The sequence below is a fragment of the Myiozetetes cayanensis genome, unplaced genomic scaffold (genome assembly GCF_022539395.1).
Source record: "Myiozetetes cayanensis isolate MyiCay16 unplaced genomic scaffold, myiCay2020 scf21, whole genome shotgun sequence".
NCBI lineage: Eukaryota > Metazoa > Chordata > Aves > Passeriformes > Tyrannidae > Myiozetetes > Myiozetetes cayanensis.
In genome coordinates this window covers 7,694,038-7,711,802 of record NW_026087423.1, presented here as the reverse complement: position 1 = coordinate 7,711,802, position 17,765 = coordinate 7,694,038, and the positions used below count along the sequence as shown (strand labels likewise).

The 17,765-nt window shown below is 43.6% G+C and overlaps 1 protein-coding gene across 4 annotated transcripts in view; it reads right to left on the bottom strand.

Annotated features, from left to right (window-relative positions):
* HECTD4 (HECT domain E3 ubiquitin protein ligase 4) overlaps nucleotides 1–17,765 on the bottom strand; it is a 68,372-nt gene that overhangs the window by 46,811 nt on the left and 3,796 nt on the right. For all 4 annotated transcript variants that reach the window (XM_050317977.1, XM_050317979.1, XM_050317978.1 and 1 more), the window contains exons 2-12: nucleotides 10,968–11,485; nucleotides 7,816–7,905; nucleotides 7,325–7,455; nucleotides 6,072–6,180; nucleotides 5,283–5,421; nucleotides 3,954–4,124; nucleotides 2,927–3,119; nucleotides 1,416–1,577; nucleotides 1,207–1,320; nucleotides 869–1,009; nucleotides 272–504 (exon numbers count right to left, since the gene is read on the bottom strand). In XM_050317977.1, the coding sequence (XP_050173934.1) occupies nucleotides 272–504; nucleotides 869–1,009; nucleotides 1,207–1,320; nucleotides 1,416–1,577; nucleotides 2,927–3,119; nucleotides 3,954–4,124; nucleotides 5,283–5,421; nucleotides 6,072–6,180; nucleotides 7,325–7,455; nucleotides 7,816–7,905; nucleotides 10,968–11,485 (2,001 nt within the window). The remainder of the gene's footprint in view (nucleotides 1–271; nucleotides 505–868; nucleotides 1,010–1,206; nucleotides 1,321–1,415; nucleotides 1,578–2,926; nucleotides 3,120–3,953; nucleotides 4,125–5,282; nucleotides 5,422–6,071; nucleotides 6,181–7,324; nucleotides 7,456–7,815; nucleotides 7,906–10,967; nucleotides 11,486–17,765) is intronic.

Genomic DNA, 17,765 nt, shown 5'->3' with positions numbered 1-17,765 from the left:
TCAAAAAAATGGGGAAAAAAAAAGAAAAATCAGGAAATAACCTCTCTGGATTTTATTTTAATCTGTAAGGGTAGTGATTACATTTACATTTAAATTAGGACTTTTTAATGAGTGTATAAGATACTGCAAAACCACTGCTAAATCAACTTCATTACACTGAATACAGTGGAGGAAAACAACCCCTAACAAAACCAGTGGCTGCTTGTACTCCAAACCAACTCTTTTATTTTTGATCTGTTGATTGTGAAGCACGTCTAAGGTGCCTTTGTACCTGAAAGACCACGAGGATGCAGCGGATGATGCAGGTGTCTCCATTCACCATGGCCTTCTCCATAATGTTACAGATGCTGCTGAGGTGATGGGCTTCAATTGGATGCTGCTTGCCCAAAAAATTGGTGATGGGAAGGTTGTTGCTGGCTGCCAGGAGGTTGAGTTGGTGGATACACATGGCACCAACATGGTGCAGTAACTGGTTGATAACCTCGTTTGTGGTTGTCGCATCCCCTGCAAGAGGAAAGGGGTTCAGGTGCTGTCTGTGAACACAGATTTTATCAGCAGCCTTTGCTTCTAAAATGCAGTATGTCATTAACAGCATGAACTTCAGGACATAAAAGAACTGCCCATGTGGCTTTTTTAACGTGTTAAAGGAAGCAAGAACCTGGGAACTTCCACATCTCGCCTTGTGCTTTTCCCTTTCTCAAAGCACAGCTAAAGCTGGCCAATATTTACAAACACCTTTTCAAGAAAGAACTCAGCTTTTAACAGAAAGCTTCAGAAGGCAGGTTGTGTCTATTTAAGTTTTGATAATCATCAATCATCTGTTTCATTTCCACTTTGTATAAAGTGCTGACTTGTGGTTTTAGCTCACCTTTGGGCTCCGTGATGACGTGACTCACTCCCAGTCTCTGGCACACACAGTGGAATGCCTGGTTCCCAGGATTGCACCACTGATCAATGTAATCATTGGAGCACGTCCAGATCATGTTGTTCATTGTATCATAACAAGCACCTAAGAAAAGGAAAATGTTTCACACATCAATTTGAAGAGTGTTTGTTAGAAAATCAGATTAAAGGATTTCTATAGCAGATATAAATCCATATGAGACCCCACCCACTGCGGAGCTGCTTACTGCAAATTAAAATCCAGATGGATTATTTAGAATCCAAGGGTCTGAAATATTCCCAGGAAAGGGATCTACTCCTCACCAAGTCCTGGAACTAGAGCACCACGTCCAAGGGAACTCCCTGCAGCATCGATGAGATCGGCTCTGCTGGTGAACTGCCCGTCCGAGATGTTGAACACCAGGCTGGAGGCAAGAACTGCACAGGAACAAATCTCCAATCAATTTCTGAGAAGTTTATTGCATTTCAGAGAGCCAGGGACTCCCAGCGTGCCACAGTTGTGTCCAACTTACTTTTTAAGGATGACAAAGCACTTGTTCCTCCGAAGAGCGAGCGGGTGGCGGAGCTGCCCGAGCCCCCGGGGGGTGGGACCAGCATCACCAGGTATGTCCCACACGTGTAGATGGGGGTCTTCCTCAGCATCTTCAGGGGCAGCCCACAGCTGGTGTTGGCAGCTGAAATATTGACCAGAAAATGTCACACAAGCAGGTATTTCTTCAGAACAAGGCAGACTCCCATTTAAGGTTTCAAAGAAATCAATATGGAAGTTTATTTAAGTTCTGCTTTGCAGCATCGAGGAGGTGTTGAAGAAGTTTGTGAAGAATCAGAGAAGGGTTTGGGATGGAAGGGACCTTAAAGGTCATCCAGTTCCAAACCCATGGGCAGGGACACCTTCCACTAGACCAGGATGCTCAGAGCTCAAACCAGCGTGGCCTCGGACACTTCCAGGGATGTGGGAGCCACAGCTTCCCTGTACAGGGTTGGCCTCACAATCCTACACATTCAACAGCAATCCCAAAACAAGTTCACACTTTAATCAAAGAAAACAACTTAAATAATAAAATAAATAAATAATTAAGCCTAGCCAAAAGTGTTTTAATCACTGTATGGTGATAACCACATTGAAAGCACTGTCTTAGAGCAAATAATCTCCTCACACGAAGGGATCACTTGAGATTCACTATGCATTTACTATTTTAAGTTCTCCACAGGAAACGTAGAGAGTCATAATGATCTCACTCCTGCAACAGCTGATCAACACTTTTCTGAGCACTGCCTAAAGAATTAGCCAAGAATAACCACTTACTCCCCTTCTTCTGGAGCACTGGAGTTGTTCGATGGCAAAACACAGCCTTTAAAATAGCTCCCCGAGCTAACTCTGCCAAATTCCCTGGAAGCACAGCTATTTCATTTATAATTTATTTTTATGGAAATACCTTCAATTGTTTCAAACTGATGAATGAAAACTCGTGTACTTATGAAGGAAGTAGAGAAATAACTCAGGATAAGATTTTAATCAGTTTAAGACAAATCTGACAAAGCTCCAGATCATCCTGAAAGCCATCCATGCTGCTCATTCAAGATTCCCTAATTCCCTTGGCTTGTTTCCATAAAAGAACACCCAAGCATTGTGCAAACTACCCCAAAAAAAAAAGCACAAAATTACTTCAAATTTATTATTTTCAACTTGTAAAACAATAGTTACACTTTCTAAACTGCAGGTCATTTTTACATCCCAGTTAGATGCCCAGCTGAACTGGCAGCAGAGAAATGTAACTATCAGTTTGCTGAAATATGGTAAAAACTAGTCCAGTCACTGAACTGGAAAAGGATGCTACAAGCATTCTTCCCACTTCTCATCCCTAAACTTTGCTCCCAATCAACTCCTAATTCAGCAACTGCTAACTGAAGCTTTAAGCCATTACTGTATCTATCTGATCTTAAGCAAAAACACCCACTTTTTTTTTAAGCATTTAACCTGTCCTGGGATTGAGACTGCCTGTGAAAATGAAGCTCCTCTGACCTGCTTGGTCCTCCTTGAGCGTGTTGGAGATGGTGGAGCCCGTGAGAGCAGCCAGGGTTGCTGAGGGGGAGGCCCTGTAGCGGGACAGGCGGCTCAGCAGCATCTCATTGATGCTCTTGGCAGATTCTCCCTCTTTCCTCATCAATATAATTCTTTCCTGCAGAGGGTTTGCTATGCAGATGCCATTTTCTACCTGGTAAAATAGAGAAAAACAACACTTTAAATATCCAAATCCATCAGTGACCCATCACCTCAACTGAACAGTGACATTAAACACCACAATGTATCAGGCAGGGACACAAACTCTGCTGACACAACTTCTTGCAAAAAAAAAGTGTTATAAAAGTTGGACAAATAAGTATCTTTTTGTTGCTGACTTTGTAGTTCAACAGAATTTAGGAATCTTCTATTTCTTATACCTAAGATATTTAACTGAATATCTTCTATTTATTATATTTAGTCATTTAAAGATGCAACTGCTTGCCATAAACTTGAGTTTCTTCGTGGAACTCCACTTAAAAATGTATAATCCTCTTGTCTTGTCTTAGTGATGGTTCACTGGCAAGTTTTGTAAAAGGAGGTTTTTAAATCATTTGCCAGCCAAAAAGTGAAAACAGTGATTTCCTTAGACCATAATCTCCAGGGGATGTTTAATTAAAGAATGAGCCTCTTAATGAAGATGTGATTTACAGCATTAAGGTTTTCCAGAAGTTGTACTACTACAGCCTCCCAATTCCAGCTCCATCCTCCCACTCCATCCTCCCTCTGCCTGAGCTGAAATACAGACATAACACACACATTTGATATCACAAGAGGATCCATATTGCTAAATAGAATGGCTGTATGTCCTGTCTCTGGAGATGGAATTGGATAATTCACCTTGTGTTCACAGTCATTCCCTCTATATCTACTCAGATTACACAGGTAAATATTCAAATCTAACATGTCAACTTGAGAGTGCTGATATTTAATTAAACACTACTCATGCTATCACCACTAGAGACATAAAACCCACATAATTTCTTACTATAATTTCAAAAATATCCATGAAGACAGAGTGGCCTTTGGGTGTTTTCTCATTCAGACTTGCAGGAGACCAAATCCAGTAGAAATATGTGCCATCTGAAGAAAGATGCACCGTGGTCATGGTGCTGCCCACTGGGAAGTGATTTACTGGCATGGGGATTATCTGACACACCTACAAGACAAAGAGGAGAAGAGGCTTAAAATTGGACTTAATATTGCAATTACATTTATTTATTACACAGAGATGATGTTTGCCAAATACACATAAACCTCAAATTTAAAATATAAAAGGATCATCTCCTCTCTAATGATGGAGAGCATATCCCCAGTACCACAAAGAAAATGTGCATCCTAAAGAGTTCTCTACTGCCTGCAACTTCTTCAAAACTTTACTTGAAACTCTGGAAGAAAAGGTGAATCCAAACACACTCCATTTCAGGAGACACACCTGACAAAAATGTGTATATCCATCCTTGAAACCACAGCAGGAAAAACCCCAAAGTGAACAAACTACCCAGTTTTCCAAAGGGGTAACTTATCTAAGGGGTTATTTATCTACAAATCACAATCAGATCTGAAACAACACCTGAATTTTGGGATGATGGAAGAAAAATGAGCTGTTCAGGAAGAACATGTTGTTGGTTTAAGTCGAAATCCATTTTGCTATTGTTTGATTGCTTTATGTGACCACACCGGAATCATGGAATATTCTGAGTTGGAATGGACCACAAGGATCATCCAGTCCAACTCCTGGCCCTGTTCAGGACACCCCAACAATCCCCCCCTGTCCCTCAGAGTGTTGTCCAAACTCTCCTGGAGCTCTGGCAGCCTTGGGGCCGTGACCATTCCCTGGGGAGCCTGTTCAGTGCCCACCACCCTCTGGGGGAAGAACCTTCTCCTGAGATCCAACCTGACCCTGCCCTGACACAACTCCAGACATTCCCCGGGTCCTGTCACTGCTCACAGAGAGCAGAGATCGGTGCTGCCCCTCCTGAGGAAGTTGTGGATTGGGATGAGTCTCCCCTGAGCCTCCTCTTCTCCAGGCTGAATAAATTTGAATCCCAGCCCTGACAGAACTCCAGAACTGAGGACACTGCCAGTCTGGATATGCACATACACATGAATACATGGCCCTGACACAGAGTAACACCCAGAACAAACTCACACCTTCCACCACACAGTCATTTCAAGGCGGGTTTAGAAACAGGCACTTTCACAAAATAAGAGGAGAAACTTGGAGGATAAAACTAATAAAAGCTAAAAATGTGTGTGATACATTAAGAATCTTTTCCTCCTGTACTCTAACTCTGCAGTGAACTGTTCCCTTTACCTGAAGGGTATGTTGATCTACCACCTGGAAAAGGTAGTGAGGTTTATTATCAAAAGACACCGGGCGATGGAGAAGTTTCCCATTCCCAAAGGCAACCCAGCCCGCCTCCAGCTCCTCGTTCCTGCAGTACACAAACCCCCTGGCAAGAAAACAAAACAGGATGTTAAAACTCCCCAAACCCCAGCCCTGTTTTTTTTTGGTTTGTCAAAGAACAACTCACAACCAGAGTCTTGAACTTAGACTGAACTCGAACTCAAGGCAGCAGTTTTTGTTGTGAAAGGTTTAAACATAAAAAGCCTCGTGGCTTCCAAGCAGTAAAGAAGCAAGAAGGTACAGTGAGTCACAGCTGCAGTAATTATTGAATGAATGACATAATTAGCAAACAAATACATACAAACACAGCAATTGTACAGCTACAAATAAAAAGCCACATAACTAGTCTGTAGCATATCCCTCTCAACAAAGAAAAAAAACTTACTATATATTGAAAAATAAAATTAAATCTGAAATACTATTCTGCTACTATGGAGGTTGAACTAATGGCCTCCAGAGGTCCCTTTCAACCTCAATTATTCTATAATTCCATAGAAAACATACTCAAGAAGAATTTCAGATTAAAAAAGCAACTCATTAAAACAGCATTTAATGAATATACACAATATCATAGAATGGATTTGGTGGAAGGGATCTTAAAGATCACCCAGTTCCAACTCTCATGTGCTCTAGTGTTGCTACATCCAACACCTGAGAGAGCTTTACCAAAACAGCAAACACTGAACTGTCACTCACCTCAAAGTACCGTGGAGTCCAGACCCCAACTTGCTTATTCCTCTGCCCACGGAATTGGTTGTGTAAAGGTAGAGCCCATCTGCTGCAAGGCACCTTCCCAAATCTGCATCTGCAGCAGGAGAGGGAACAGAGCACAGACCACCCCTGTAACTCCTGAACTGGGAATTCTCCAGCACTGTTACAGCACAACTACTTGAATATTTGCTCTTAAATGCTTTCAGGATGATGAAAAGAAGCAGAGGATTGTTCTCTCCTGCTTTTGCAAGAGGTGACACTGCTCAGAACTGGCAGCAAGATAAATACAAGCCAAGCTTAGGACTCTGCAAACCTTCCTGCTCAGGGCTGCTGGTCTAACACAGTGTGAGGGAAGAATAATCCAAATGCTGAGCCTTGATCTAATTTCTGCTACAACTCTGTGCTTCTCTGCTCAGCAGATCCTTCCACCTCTGAGCACTTGAATTAAGACGAAATTTACCTGAAACACAGCACTTTGTCACTCACAGAGCAGTAATTATTAATAATCAAGATGGGACACTCATGTCCAGTCAACCTGTTTAAGTTCACAGCAGTCAGCTCAGGAAAGGAAAGAAATCTATCACTGTCAGAGCAAGAAAACTTGCTCATATATCTGAAAACCAGGGATGCCCTCAGTAAAGTTGCAGACAGCCTCAAATGACAACTCAGATTTTTAAAGTCCTGTGGCTTGCATTAAATGTCATCAAACTATTATTTCTAAAGCAATGTGAACCTCCTATTTAGTGAAAAAATAGTAGGCAAACAAAGCAGTGAAAACTGAGAATTAGTTCAGGGAAAGAAAAACAAAAGAAAGCAGTAAAATAAGAATGCACAAAACCAACTGGACAGAACCAAAAGCAGAATGGGGAAGGTGTTTGTTGGGGGGTAAGCAATGAACTTGTACTTCTAAAAATAAACCTGCTGTGCCAATGATAGCTGGTATTGAATCCAGGGATCCTGCCCAGGGCAAGGGAATTGTGCTTACTGAGGGACTAATGAGTGGATCATGTCCAAACTCTATTTGACCTCTCTGCAGAATTCCCCCTGGAGTCAGGGAGGGTCAATGTATCAACTGCTTTTGATTGTTTCCTCCAGCCTCACAATTGAAAACAGCAGCTGCTCCTCAGCCACCAAAAATCAGTTTTCTGAATCCCAACTCTAAAGCTTTACAACAATTTTCACACCTAAAAGCATCCTGTCCTCCCCTGCTCGTATGGACAAGCCATGAAATAATTCACCTTTATTTTCGCTGCTGGAGCCAGTGTTGGCATCAGGGGCAGGTAACATGTCTTCAAAGCCCCAGGACACGATGTGCTTTCCTCCAAGCAAACAGGAGGGTGACCCAGGGCCTCCCTCCAAAAGCAACAACCTTGAAGCAGAAAAATCAAATAAGGTGCATGAAGAACATTGATAGTAAAAATTAGCTACGTTAAAAGTTAAGCTGAAGATGTATTTTAAGTAATTATTCTCTGTCAGAGCTCATAAGGCACTTAAAGAAATCATCAATATTTAATTAAAAAGTAAAATCTTAACACCCCAAACCCAATCAGTAGATGCTTTGAGATTTGATTTTCTAATGTCTCCTGCAAATGACTAAGTTTTGATCTTTCCTAGAGCTCTGTAACTCTGAAGCAATTTAATCACATTTAAAGACATTCATGCCTAAATGCACTGAACACACTTCCAGAGCTGATGGAAAAGCGCTCCAAGGAGGAAGGGCACTACAAACCTGTAGAGAACATCAGCCACGGGCAGGGACCCCAGCTCAGTCTGCTTCTGTAACAGATGCACTGTGTGAACAAAGGTTTTCAGCGACCCTCTAAAAGGACAAGAAAAACATGAATTAAAGATGTCTATTGAAGCCAGGCTGAATGAACACACACAAACAGCACCCACAGAGAATGGAACACCCAGTAGAGAAGAGCCCAGATATGGCATCAACTTCTTTTCTATTTGGATTTCTTTTTGTATAATGATGGAATATCCTGAGCTGGAAAGGACCCATCAGGATCAGAGTCCAACCCCAGCCCTGCTCAGGACACCCCAACAATCCCACCCTGTCCTTGACAGTGTTGTCCAAACATTCCTGGAGCTCTGGCAGCCTCGGGGTCGTGACCATTCCCTGGGGAGCCTGGGCAGTGCCAACCACCCTCTGGGGGAAAAACCTTTTCCTGAGATCCAACCTGAGCCTGCCCTGCCACAACTCCAGACATTCCCTGGGTCCTGTCACTGCTCCCAGAGCAGAGATCGGAGCTGCCTGTCCACTGTCCCTCCTGAGGAAGTTGTGAATTAGGATGAATTTTCCCTCACAAACCCAACTTTGGAAGCTTTCCCCCTTCTGAAGTGAAGCATTTACATGTATATAAAGGTCTAGGAACTCTGAAAACAAAATTAAACCAAAGGAGAAGCTGTTTCTAATCTTGCCTAAAAGCGCTGCTTTAAAATTTGATTGTGGCATTTCCAAGCATATGGAGTTCGTAACTAATTAAATTCTTGTTCATTTAATGAATACTTTTTTTTGGAGAACCTGTGAAATCTGTATGTTAATACAGTACAAAAGGCCTTTTTACGTAGAGATAAAGAGATTTAGAAATCTTTAAAGATACGTATTTTACAATTTCTGTTTTAAAGGCTATCGGGAAGAGGGCACTTTCTGAATTATTATTTCCAGCCATAACAGCCCAGCTGAGTAGGAGAATTTTGGCTGTGCCTCAGGCACGGTCAGTTATGCAGTGATTTCTGCAGAAACACGAGTGCTCAGCTGCAGAGATCCCTTCCCTGCACTCTGCTCAATCCAGTCACACGTGGTCAGCCTGAGCTCCTAAACTTTCCTCCTTCCCTCAGTGGCATCTTCAGCTCTTGTGCTTTCACTGACAAACCTCAGCCAGGAGAAAACTGACACCAAGCACTTGAAAGCACCTCAATTAATTATTTAAAGCAATATAATTACCCCATGGGTTTATTTTTAGGAATATGAGGCACCCAAGATTGCAACCAGGAATGTCAATAATAGTCTCGTTTTTAAGGGTTTTTTGCTTGTGTGGTACCCACACATGACTTAGGTATTTAAAGGAAGAGTGTGAGGCTTTCAGAGGTGAACAAAGCACACCAGGATATTACAACTCTGTAAGCAAGGCAAGGCAGCTTTGCAAGGAAAATATAAGATCAACCCTCATTTCAAAAGCTCTGTTTGAAATTTAGCTCTCCTACAAATTCAGCTGCAACAGAACATCCCATATTTCCTGCAAATTGACATCTGGGAGAAAAAATAAATGAGATTGTGTTTATCAAATCCAATTTATCTGAGCTATGTTTGAGTACATTGCCTTTTAGATAAGGCAGTTGTCAGTGCAGAACAATTTGCCACATACCATAGATTTCTCATTGACTTCATTAGAACAAGTACACTAGAAATTAAGTGGTTTTTACTTGAATAAACCTTTTCCTAAAACAAATTATGACATCTCTGGAGAACTCCCAACATCTTAAATCAGAGTTGAACTTCACAAACAAGGCAGCAACCTGAGAAACGTTAAAGCCAAGGTTTTCAAAAGGCTACTGGTGACTTCAGAGCCACATTCGTGGGGCTCTGCACAATTTTGTGTGTTCCTCCCCCTTTCACCAGTCCCACCCCCTAAAACAGGCTTTCTACTAAAATCAGTCATGGCCAATCTGTCCTCAATCAGCTGATGCTGTGCCAAACCCAGGAAGGGGATAATTCAACCTACATTGGTTGAGCTCTTCACTGGCAACAAAACCCCTACAAATATTTCCCAGACAACACCGATATCAAATCTGACAGGAACTGCTCCAAAAGCTGGCAGTGCCACCTTCTCCAGCCAAATGAAGGGGCACAAAGGGGCAGGACAAAGGGAAAAGGGGACAACTCTCCTCCATGATAAAAACATTTGGAAGCATTCCTAGAACAGCTCACTGCAGTGGAAGCAGCAACATCCACGAGAGGCATTTCTAACCCAGATCCTTCTGGGTTTGCACGCACAGAGAAAGTAAGTGCTTGGCAGTTTCACCCTTTCCAAACCTATATTGAAGTATTAGAAAGAAAAAAGCAGGTGTGACCTGAAAATAAGTGTCAACAGTTCAGTCACATCATTTTTGATTCTTCTGTTTAAATGGAAACACTGACTACCAACATCAACCACCATGATGGCATCACCATCCCTGGAAGTGCAGCATAATATGCCACATACCACAGGCTCCTCACTGACTTCATCAGAACAAGTACACTAGAAATTAAGTGGTTTTCATTTGAATAAACCTTTTCCTAAAGCAAATCATGGCATCTCCTGGGAACTCCAACATCTTAAATCAGAGGTGAACTTCACAGACAAGGTAGCAATCTGAGAAACGTTAAAGCCAAGGTTTTCAAAAGGCTACTGGTGACTTCAGAGCCACATTCATGGGACTCTGCACCAGTTTCACGTGTTACTCCTTCTCTCCCCAAGTCCCATCCCCTAAAATAGGTTTCTACTAAAATCAATCATGGCCAATTTGTCCTCAATCAGCTGATGCTGTGCCAAACCCATGCAGGGCAGGGATAATTCAACCTACATTGGTTGAGCTCTTCACTGGTATCAAAACACCTACAAATATTTCCCAGACAACACCAAAATCAAATCTGACAGGAACTGCTCCAAAAGCTGGCAGTGCCACCTTCTCCAGCTAAATGAAGGGGCACAAAGGGGCAGGACAACGGGAAAAGGAGACAACTCTCCTCCATGATAAAAACTGCCCAGGGCAGTGGGGGAGTCACCACCTCCAGAAGTGGATGTGGCACTGTGGGACGTGGCAGTGCTGGGTTAATGGCTGGACTTGATGACCTCAAAGAACCTTTCCCATCTTAATGATTCCACGATTCCTTACCTTGCACAAGCCAAGGCAACTAGGGCAGCAGCAGCGTTTTCCTTCTGCTTGTAGGGGATGTGCTGGCCGGAGGGCGACGTGTCCTCCAGCCAGGAGCAGAGCAGGGCCTCGATGCCGTTGAGGCAGTCGGCGGGCTCCTTGGTGAGGCTCAGGGGCTGGCAGTCCCGAAGGCAGTTGAGCAGCACCTCGGCGGTGATGTTGCACAGGGAAGGGTCTGTTCTGCTCTGGGACTGGATGAGGGGGAACACCAGGAGCAGCCCCATGCGGGAGGTGAACGGCGCCTGCTCGGGCTGCTGGAGGAGCCCCTGGCGCTTGAGCAGGGCCAGGGCCTCCTCGTCGCCGGAGCTCTCGCGGTCGTGCTGCTCCTCCAGGGCCAGCTGGCGCTGGGCGTTCCAGAGCCCGCGCAGGGCGTTCAGCCGGTACTCCAGCAGCCGCGCGTACGCGTTGCTCTGGTTGCCGCACACGGACCGCAAGCGCTCGGCCAGCTCCGAAGGGTTCTTGGTCTCAAACGACAGGATCTGGAAGGGAAGAGCGGGGGTTTGTTTTAAAGAGTCACACACGGTTGGTGTGGTTTCCAGATCAGCTGCTCTCTGCACACACTGCGGAGGTGTTTGAATTTCTGGGTGTGAATAAAGTTACGCTGGATCCGAAGGACGTGCAAGTGGAGCTGTGCCCAACAGGACGAGGAGCAACGGCCACAAACTAAAATACAAGTTCCACCTCAACACGAGGAAGAACCTCTTTCCATGGAGGTGACACAACACTGGAACTGCCCAGGGAGGATGTGGATTCTCCAAACCCACCTGGATGTGTTCCCATGTCACCTGCTCCAGGTGACCCTGCCTGGGCAGGGGGGCTGGACAGGGTGATCTCCAGAGGTCCCTTCCCACCCCAACTATTCTGGGATTCTATGAGCCTGTTATTGCTGAGTCAGCATCCTCACTGAACCTGAGCCTGGGGGCTGCTGATGGAGATTTTCAAGCTTTCAGTCGTGACGCTAAAACAACAATAATATAATTGTAGAGAAAAGCACACACAAAATTGTATCTGGGAAAATAAACACTTGCCTCCTCTGGAGCTTTTCCTTTTGTAATTGAGGCAATTCTGCTAAAAAACTTCCAAAGTACTGAAGGGTTGGAGGGTCCCAGGGGTTTAGAGCCCTTCTAGGAAAACTTAACAGGTCAACAACCTTGTGGAATAAGAACGTCTGTGTTCTCCTTCTGGAGCTTTTCAAACAAACAAACAAACAAACCAACCAACAAACCAGTTCTCTCCAATGAACCAGGAGTTCTGTTACACTCTCTCCCCTCCCTGGTTTTTTCCCTCCTCAGTTTTATCACACTGCACTTAGCTACACCATTCTCAAAATATTCCCAGTTGTTGCCTTAGTTTAAAAACCTAAAAGTCTCCTCCTCATCATTTCAGACAGAAGAAAGAGCCCTTTTTGGCACTTCTAAATAAAATTGGAGACAAAGCTGGAACAACAGAAAACAAGTAAACCATGCCACAAAAACATATTTATGGGTTAGAACCTGCCTGGTACTGGGAAACTCAGAATTTTAAGTAATTTGCAGACAACTTTTCTCCCTCCAGCAAACAACACCAGTGGAGATCAGCAAAGTCACTGGAGCTGTGGCAACCTCAAGGGAAGGCGTGAGCCGAGTGTTTTGTGATCCTCTGGATCCAGTGTCCATGTGCCACAATAATGACTCATCTCATCCACCCCCAAACACTTCAGTGTTTTTATGCTGTAAAACTGTCTTTCCCCTACTTAATTAATAAATAAATATATGTATTTATATTATATATATGGGAAGCGGAAAGTGAGAGACAAAAAGCTGCAACTGGGAATGTCCCACAGGGTTGTTTCATTTGTGGTTTTTAATTGCGGGCAGCAGCGACACAGAACACGAAATAAATGTTTATATCTAATTGTAGACTTTTGAACAGCTCATTAAAACGCTCCAGGACAAATCACAGCTGTCATTTCCACACCAAGGGCAATGGAACAGCTTTGCAGGAGGACACTCAGCACGAGAGTCATGAAAAGTTCACTTTAAAGGAATTCACATCATAATTACACTTGAAGAGATGTTGTATTGAGCTTCTTAAAACTAATGAACCTCTTTTAATTAATTACTCATAGGGAGTAAGAATATTAATTCCTAACCCACATATAATACATTTAAAATAACCACCTCATGTTCAGTTGTGTGTTCTGCTGCCTCAAAAATAAGTTTAATTGTTTCCTGTTATAGATGGAATCACTTTCTAGAACAGTTTGCTTTTGATTTTCTTGAACTAAACCGGATTGATTTTCAACTAAGTGACAGCAAGCTGCAGGAGTGAGGGGAAAACAGAATGAATGATTTCATTTTGAGAATTAAATGCTGAAGAAAACACGGGCTTTGACCACATCAGTAACCACGAAACTTGTGATTTCCTTGGTGTTACACGTCTGGCTCCTCAAGTCCCACAGTTTAGCAGGAAGGTGGATTTTTTTCTGTCTTTCGTTTGGCTCTACATCTCTGAGCCTGTCTTGTACCAATCACGACAAGTCAGAGTCAAATATGTGCAGATATGCTGATGAAAAGCCTTTTCCTGCTGAAGTTTTATTTTCTCTCTGATCTCACATTCACAATTTGCTTTATAAGCACAGTATGGTCTGTCTGGAATTGTTAAGAGTGTTTTGCTTTGGTCTTTCACGAAGGAAACAAGCACTAATTTGGGTAAATGATACAGGAAGTCTATCAGCTCCAACACATTTACAAGACTGTTCCAAAATGGGACTTACAGACTTCTGATGACACAGTTTCCATCATGGCTTTCATACACAGCTTATGGAACCAGTGGAAAAAAATTATTCAACAGCATCTGAAGGTCTAAGTTGGCATTTACACTTCCAGAAAATATGAGGATATTAGAACAATATTAGAAGAAAGGTGTGAGGTCATCTGCTACACAGGATAATGCAGAAAATGATCTTAAAGCCTGTTTTCCTCAAAAGATATTTTATTAGAGGTCAGTACTTGGAGCTACCCCCAAAAAAGAGCTTCAAGCCCAAATGTTCCCAGGGAGGCTCTGCCAAACACTTTGGGAACTTTCAGGGTCTGGACACACTTCCAAGATCCCAGCACACACCAGGAATCCACTCTGGCTCTCCCTGCTGAGCCAAACACGGCCCTTCCTACCCCAGCTCTAAGACAGAGCTTCTCTTGGGCCATGCCAGGCATTTCACTGCTTTCCTCTGGCTGGATTAAAGACTTCCCAGAGGAATCCCAGCCCTTGCCGAGGTCTCTCCAGCACTCTGTTGCATCTGCAGGCAAAGCCTGTTATCCTGAAACTACCTGAAGTCAAAACAAGTTAAAATAAAACACAAGAAAAACCCCAATTCCCAATTCTGAAACAGGCAACACAACTCCCAGCGTGGTAAAAGACACAGGTGAAGGGAGGAAAAAAAAATCCACGCTAAAACAACTGGTATGAAGAGTAAATCAGGAAGGTCTTCCCCATTCCCACCCAGCTGATCCAGCAGGAATGCCCTGAGGTTCAGGGCCTGCCCCCTCAGCACCTCCTGCCCCAGAGGCTGCCCCACCAAAGAGGGTTCTTCAGGCTGTCAATGCTGTACTCGGCCAAATCTCCCCTTTTAGATGCCAGATCTAATCCTTCCTCCCCACATTAGTTTGTTCTCCTCCTATCCAGAAGATCTGAGCGTTCTCTTTGTTGGAAGAAGGGCAGATTCCTTTCCCTGCAGATACAGAGCTCCAGGACTCTGTGACACCTCACTGAACAAACAACTGTTCCTCACTCAGGTAAAATCCCCTTTCCTCCTGCCTTCCTGGTGCCTCGGGATTTCCACCTGAGCTCTGATTTGGGACTGATTTCCAGCAGCCTTTGGTCAGTGCCTCGGTATTTCCCTGCCCAGCACTTGGGGAGATCTCAGGGCAGACACGACCCCAGCCCAGCACAAGCAGCTGAGCCAGTTCCTGACCCATCACTCCACATCTCCAAACACTTTCAAACACAGTCCAAGAGGATGAAGAGGATGTAACAAACACACTGCTTTGCCATAAAACAAGTCACTCAAGCATCCAACTACATACAACTAAAAACTGCACGAGTAAGAGGTTTAATTTTGATTTTGCAGCATCTTATCCTTACATGTTATTTTCTTGATTACCCTTTTTAATCAATTTGAATAAATATTTTAATTAGAAAATGATGGATCCAAAGTTCCATCACTCCAACTGGTTATTGACATCTTAAACACTGAGAAGCACAAAAGGTATCTAGTTTTAGACCCACCAGGGGACAGGATGTCACCATTCCTGCTGGATCCTATATTTGTCCTGTTGCATCCTACCACACAACCTTAACCAGGTACCTCTTCCCAGTAACCAATATTTTCCCCAATTTTGCTCCAGACAGCAGTGGCTGATTCACCCTTATCAGGGTAACATGGTTCTCTACTGATAGTAAAAATTACAATTTACACACCAATCTACATGAAGAGTTTAGCCTGAGGTTTTTATGACCCCATTAAGTAAATTTAAATGTGAGCTGCCACTAAATGGCAGCTTTTTTCCTCTGGCTAAAATCCCTGCCCCTTGTCCTCTCCCTGGTGCCACCATTAGTGCCCCTGGGGTTTGTTTTAATTCTACTACACGGGGAATTCTGAGCAATGAAGCTGCTCACAAAGGTGTTCTTTCCTAAAGTTACATATTGGAAAGGTAAGCCTTTAAATCTCCCGAAAAGCATTTAATTCTTTTTCTACAGAACTCAATTGGCTGAACTTCACATAAAGATGAAGATGGTGGTACATTTACCTGGATCAATTATGCCTCTATTACCCCCCTGAGTATTAAATAAGTATTATTTCCCTCTCCCAAGAGGAACAAAACCAGACAGAAAAGCAGAAACAACCCCAAAATCGTAAAGTATCTTTAGCAGCAGCGTGAAAAGCTTTACCCACATCACTTTTCACACCCCATCACAGCTACAAGGTAATTAATTCCCTTGCCCAGATACACAAGCAGGACCACTTGTTTACTCGGCCCTTTTGTCCCTAGAAATACCAATAAAACCACGTAAAAAGCCTGAATTACAAAAAGGATGGATTATTCCATAAGGGAAACAGCACAAGTGACAGTTTTAAAGGCACCCTGAAGATTGAGATCCACAGCCAAACCCACCTGCTCCACGAGCTCCACTGCATCCACGCTCCTCGTCTCACCTTGCCGGGCTTGGGAACAGCGACCCCTGCTCGGGGCACTTCCCGGGATACCGAGCCAAGCACCACCCTGATCCCTCCTAAAGCATTTTCCTAAACCCTCCACAGGGCTCTTTCCCCCTCACACCACGTGGAAAATGGATAAACACGTGTGAACATTTTCTCCCTGACATTTCAGGCGTTGAGATTTGCCGCGTTCCCAGCGGCTGCTGCGCTTCCCACCCCGCTCTGGTGCTGCGCTTCAAAACTACAAGTTTCAAGGTTGTTCCCATTTTTTTCTGCTCCGAGGAATTTTAACCATATCACCTTGTTCAAAGCCTCTGCTGATTCCTGGATGGAGCAGCACAGTTTTTTAACAGCTCAGCTAAAAGCAGGAGCTGTTTTCCCTGGTGAAAGCATTAGAAACCTAATTGCTCAGGAATAAGCAGGAAGACACAGCTCTTATTATTCTAAATAATTTTTGTAACTGTACAAATTTCCCAAATAGCCTTCATATCTGAGATGAATTACAGAGTACAAGCAAGCTGTAAACACAAAAATGCCATAAAGCAAAGGGTTGTTTCTTTATTCGTTCATTAAAATATTTCTTTGGCTCTTACTCAAGTAGTAAATGAAAATATCTACGAAAGGTAAAGAAAAATCTTTGTAATTTAAACATCTGAGAGTGCAGATCACTGAATTAAATCAGCTGCAACTGGTAACAAGATCCATATTTGGGAAACACATTTGCAAAATCATCCTTCAGAAGCTTTCTAATGTTCCCATGCAAGGAGAACTAAAACATGACCTCAAAAATAAGAAGCCAAGAGGCACAGTGGGCTGTGTTACAGAAGCTGAATAAATTCCAAGCCCTGGGAGAGGAGTGCTGGAGTATTTGACAGGGAAGGGGATGCACAAGGCAGGAGGAGGGTGCTCCAAGCCTGACACACGCCTGGATCAGCAGTTCCCAGGGCAGAGGTCACGACCCCAAGAGGGGTCACCCACTTAGGAAAGAGTCAATTGTTGGTGGTGCATTAAGGGATTTTTAGCCTGACAGAGGTGAAGCTTGTAGATGGAAGTGAGGTCACAAGCAGAAAGGTTTGGGAAGCACTGACCTAGATAATTACAGAGACCTGCTCCCTCCCTCAGCAAACAGGGAGAAGTGACAAAATGTTTTCTCTAGTCGGGGAAGAAAATGGGTGAAAGCTTCAAGTTTAGCAGAAACCACCGAGTCTAAAGCGTTTTATGGAAAACACAAGTCAGTCAATCACAGGACTGGCACTAAAGAGCTGCCAAAACAGCTCTGGACTTCAGTTCTGCAACTGCTCCATGGAGGGTCTGCCCAGGCCACACTGTGGGGAAGAGGAAAGGCCACCATTTTTTTCTTATTTTTATTTTAGTTGTTATTATTTTTTTAAACTTACACTTGATTAAAGATACCACTTTTCAGTGCAGAGCAACACCTGCCAGCTTCACACTGACAGAGAGCAGGTTTAGATGGGATATTGGGAAGGAACTCTTTCCTGTGAGGGTGGGGAGGCCCTGGCACAGGTTGCCCAGAGAAGCTGTGACTGCCCCATCCCTGGAAG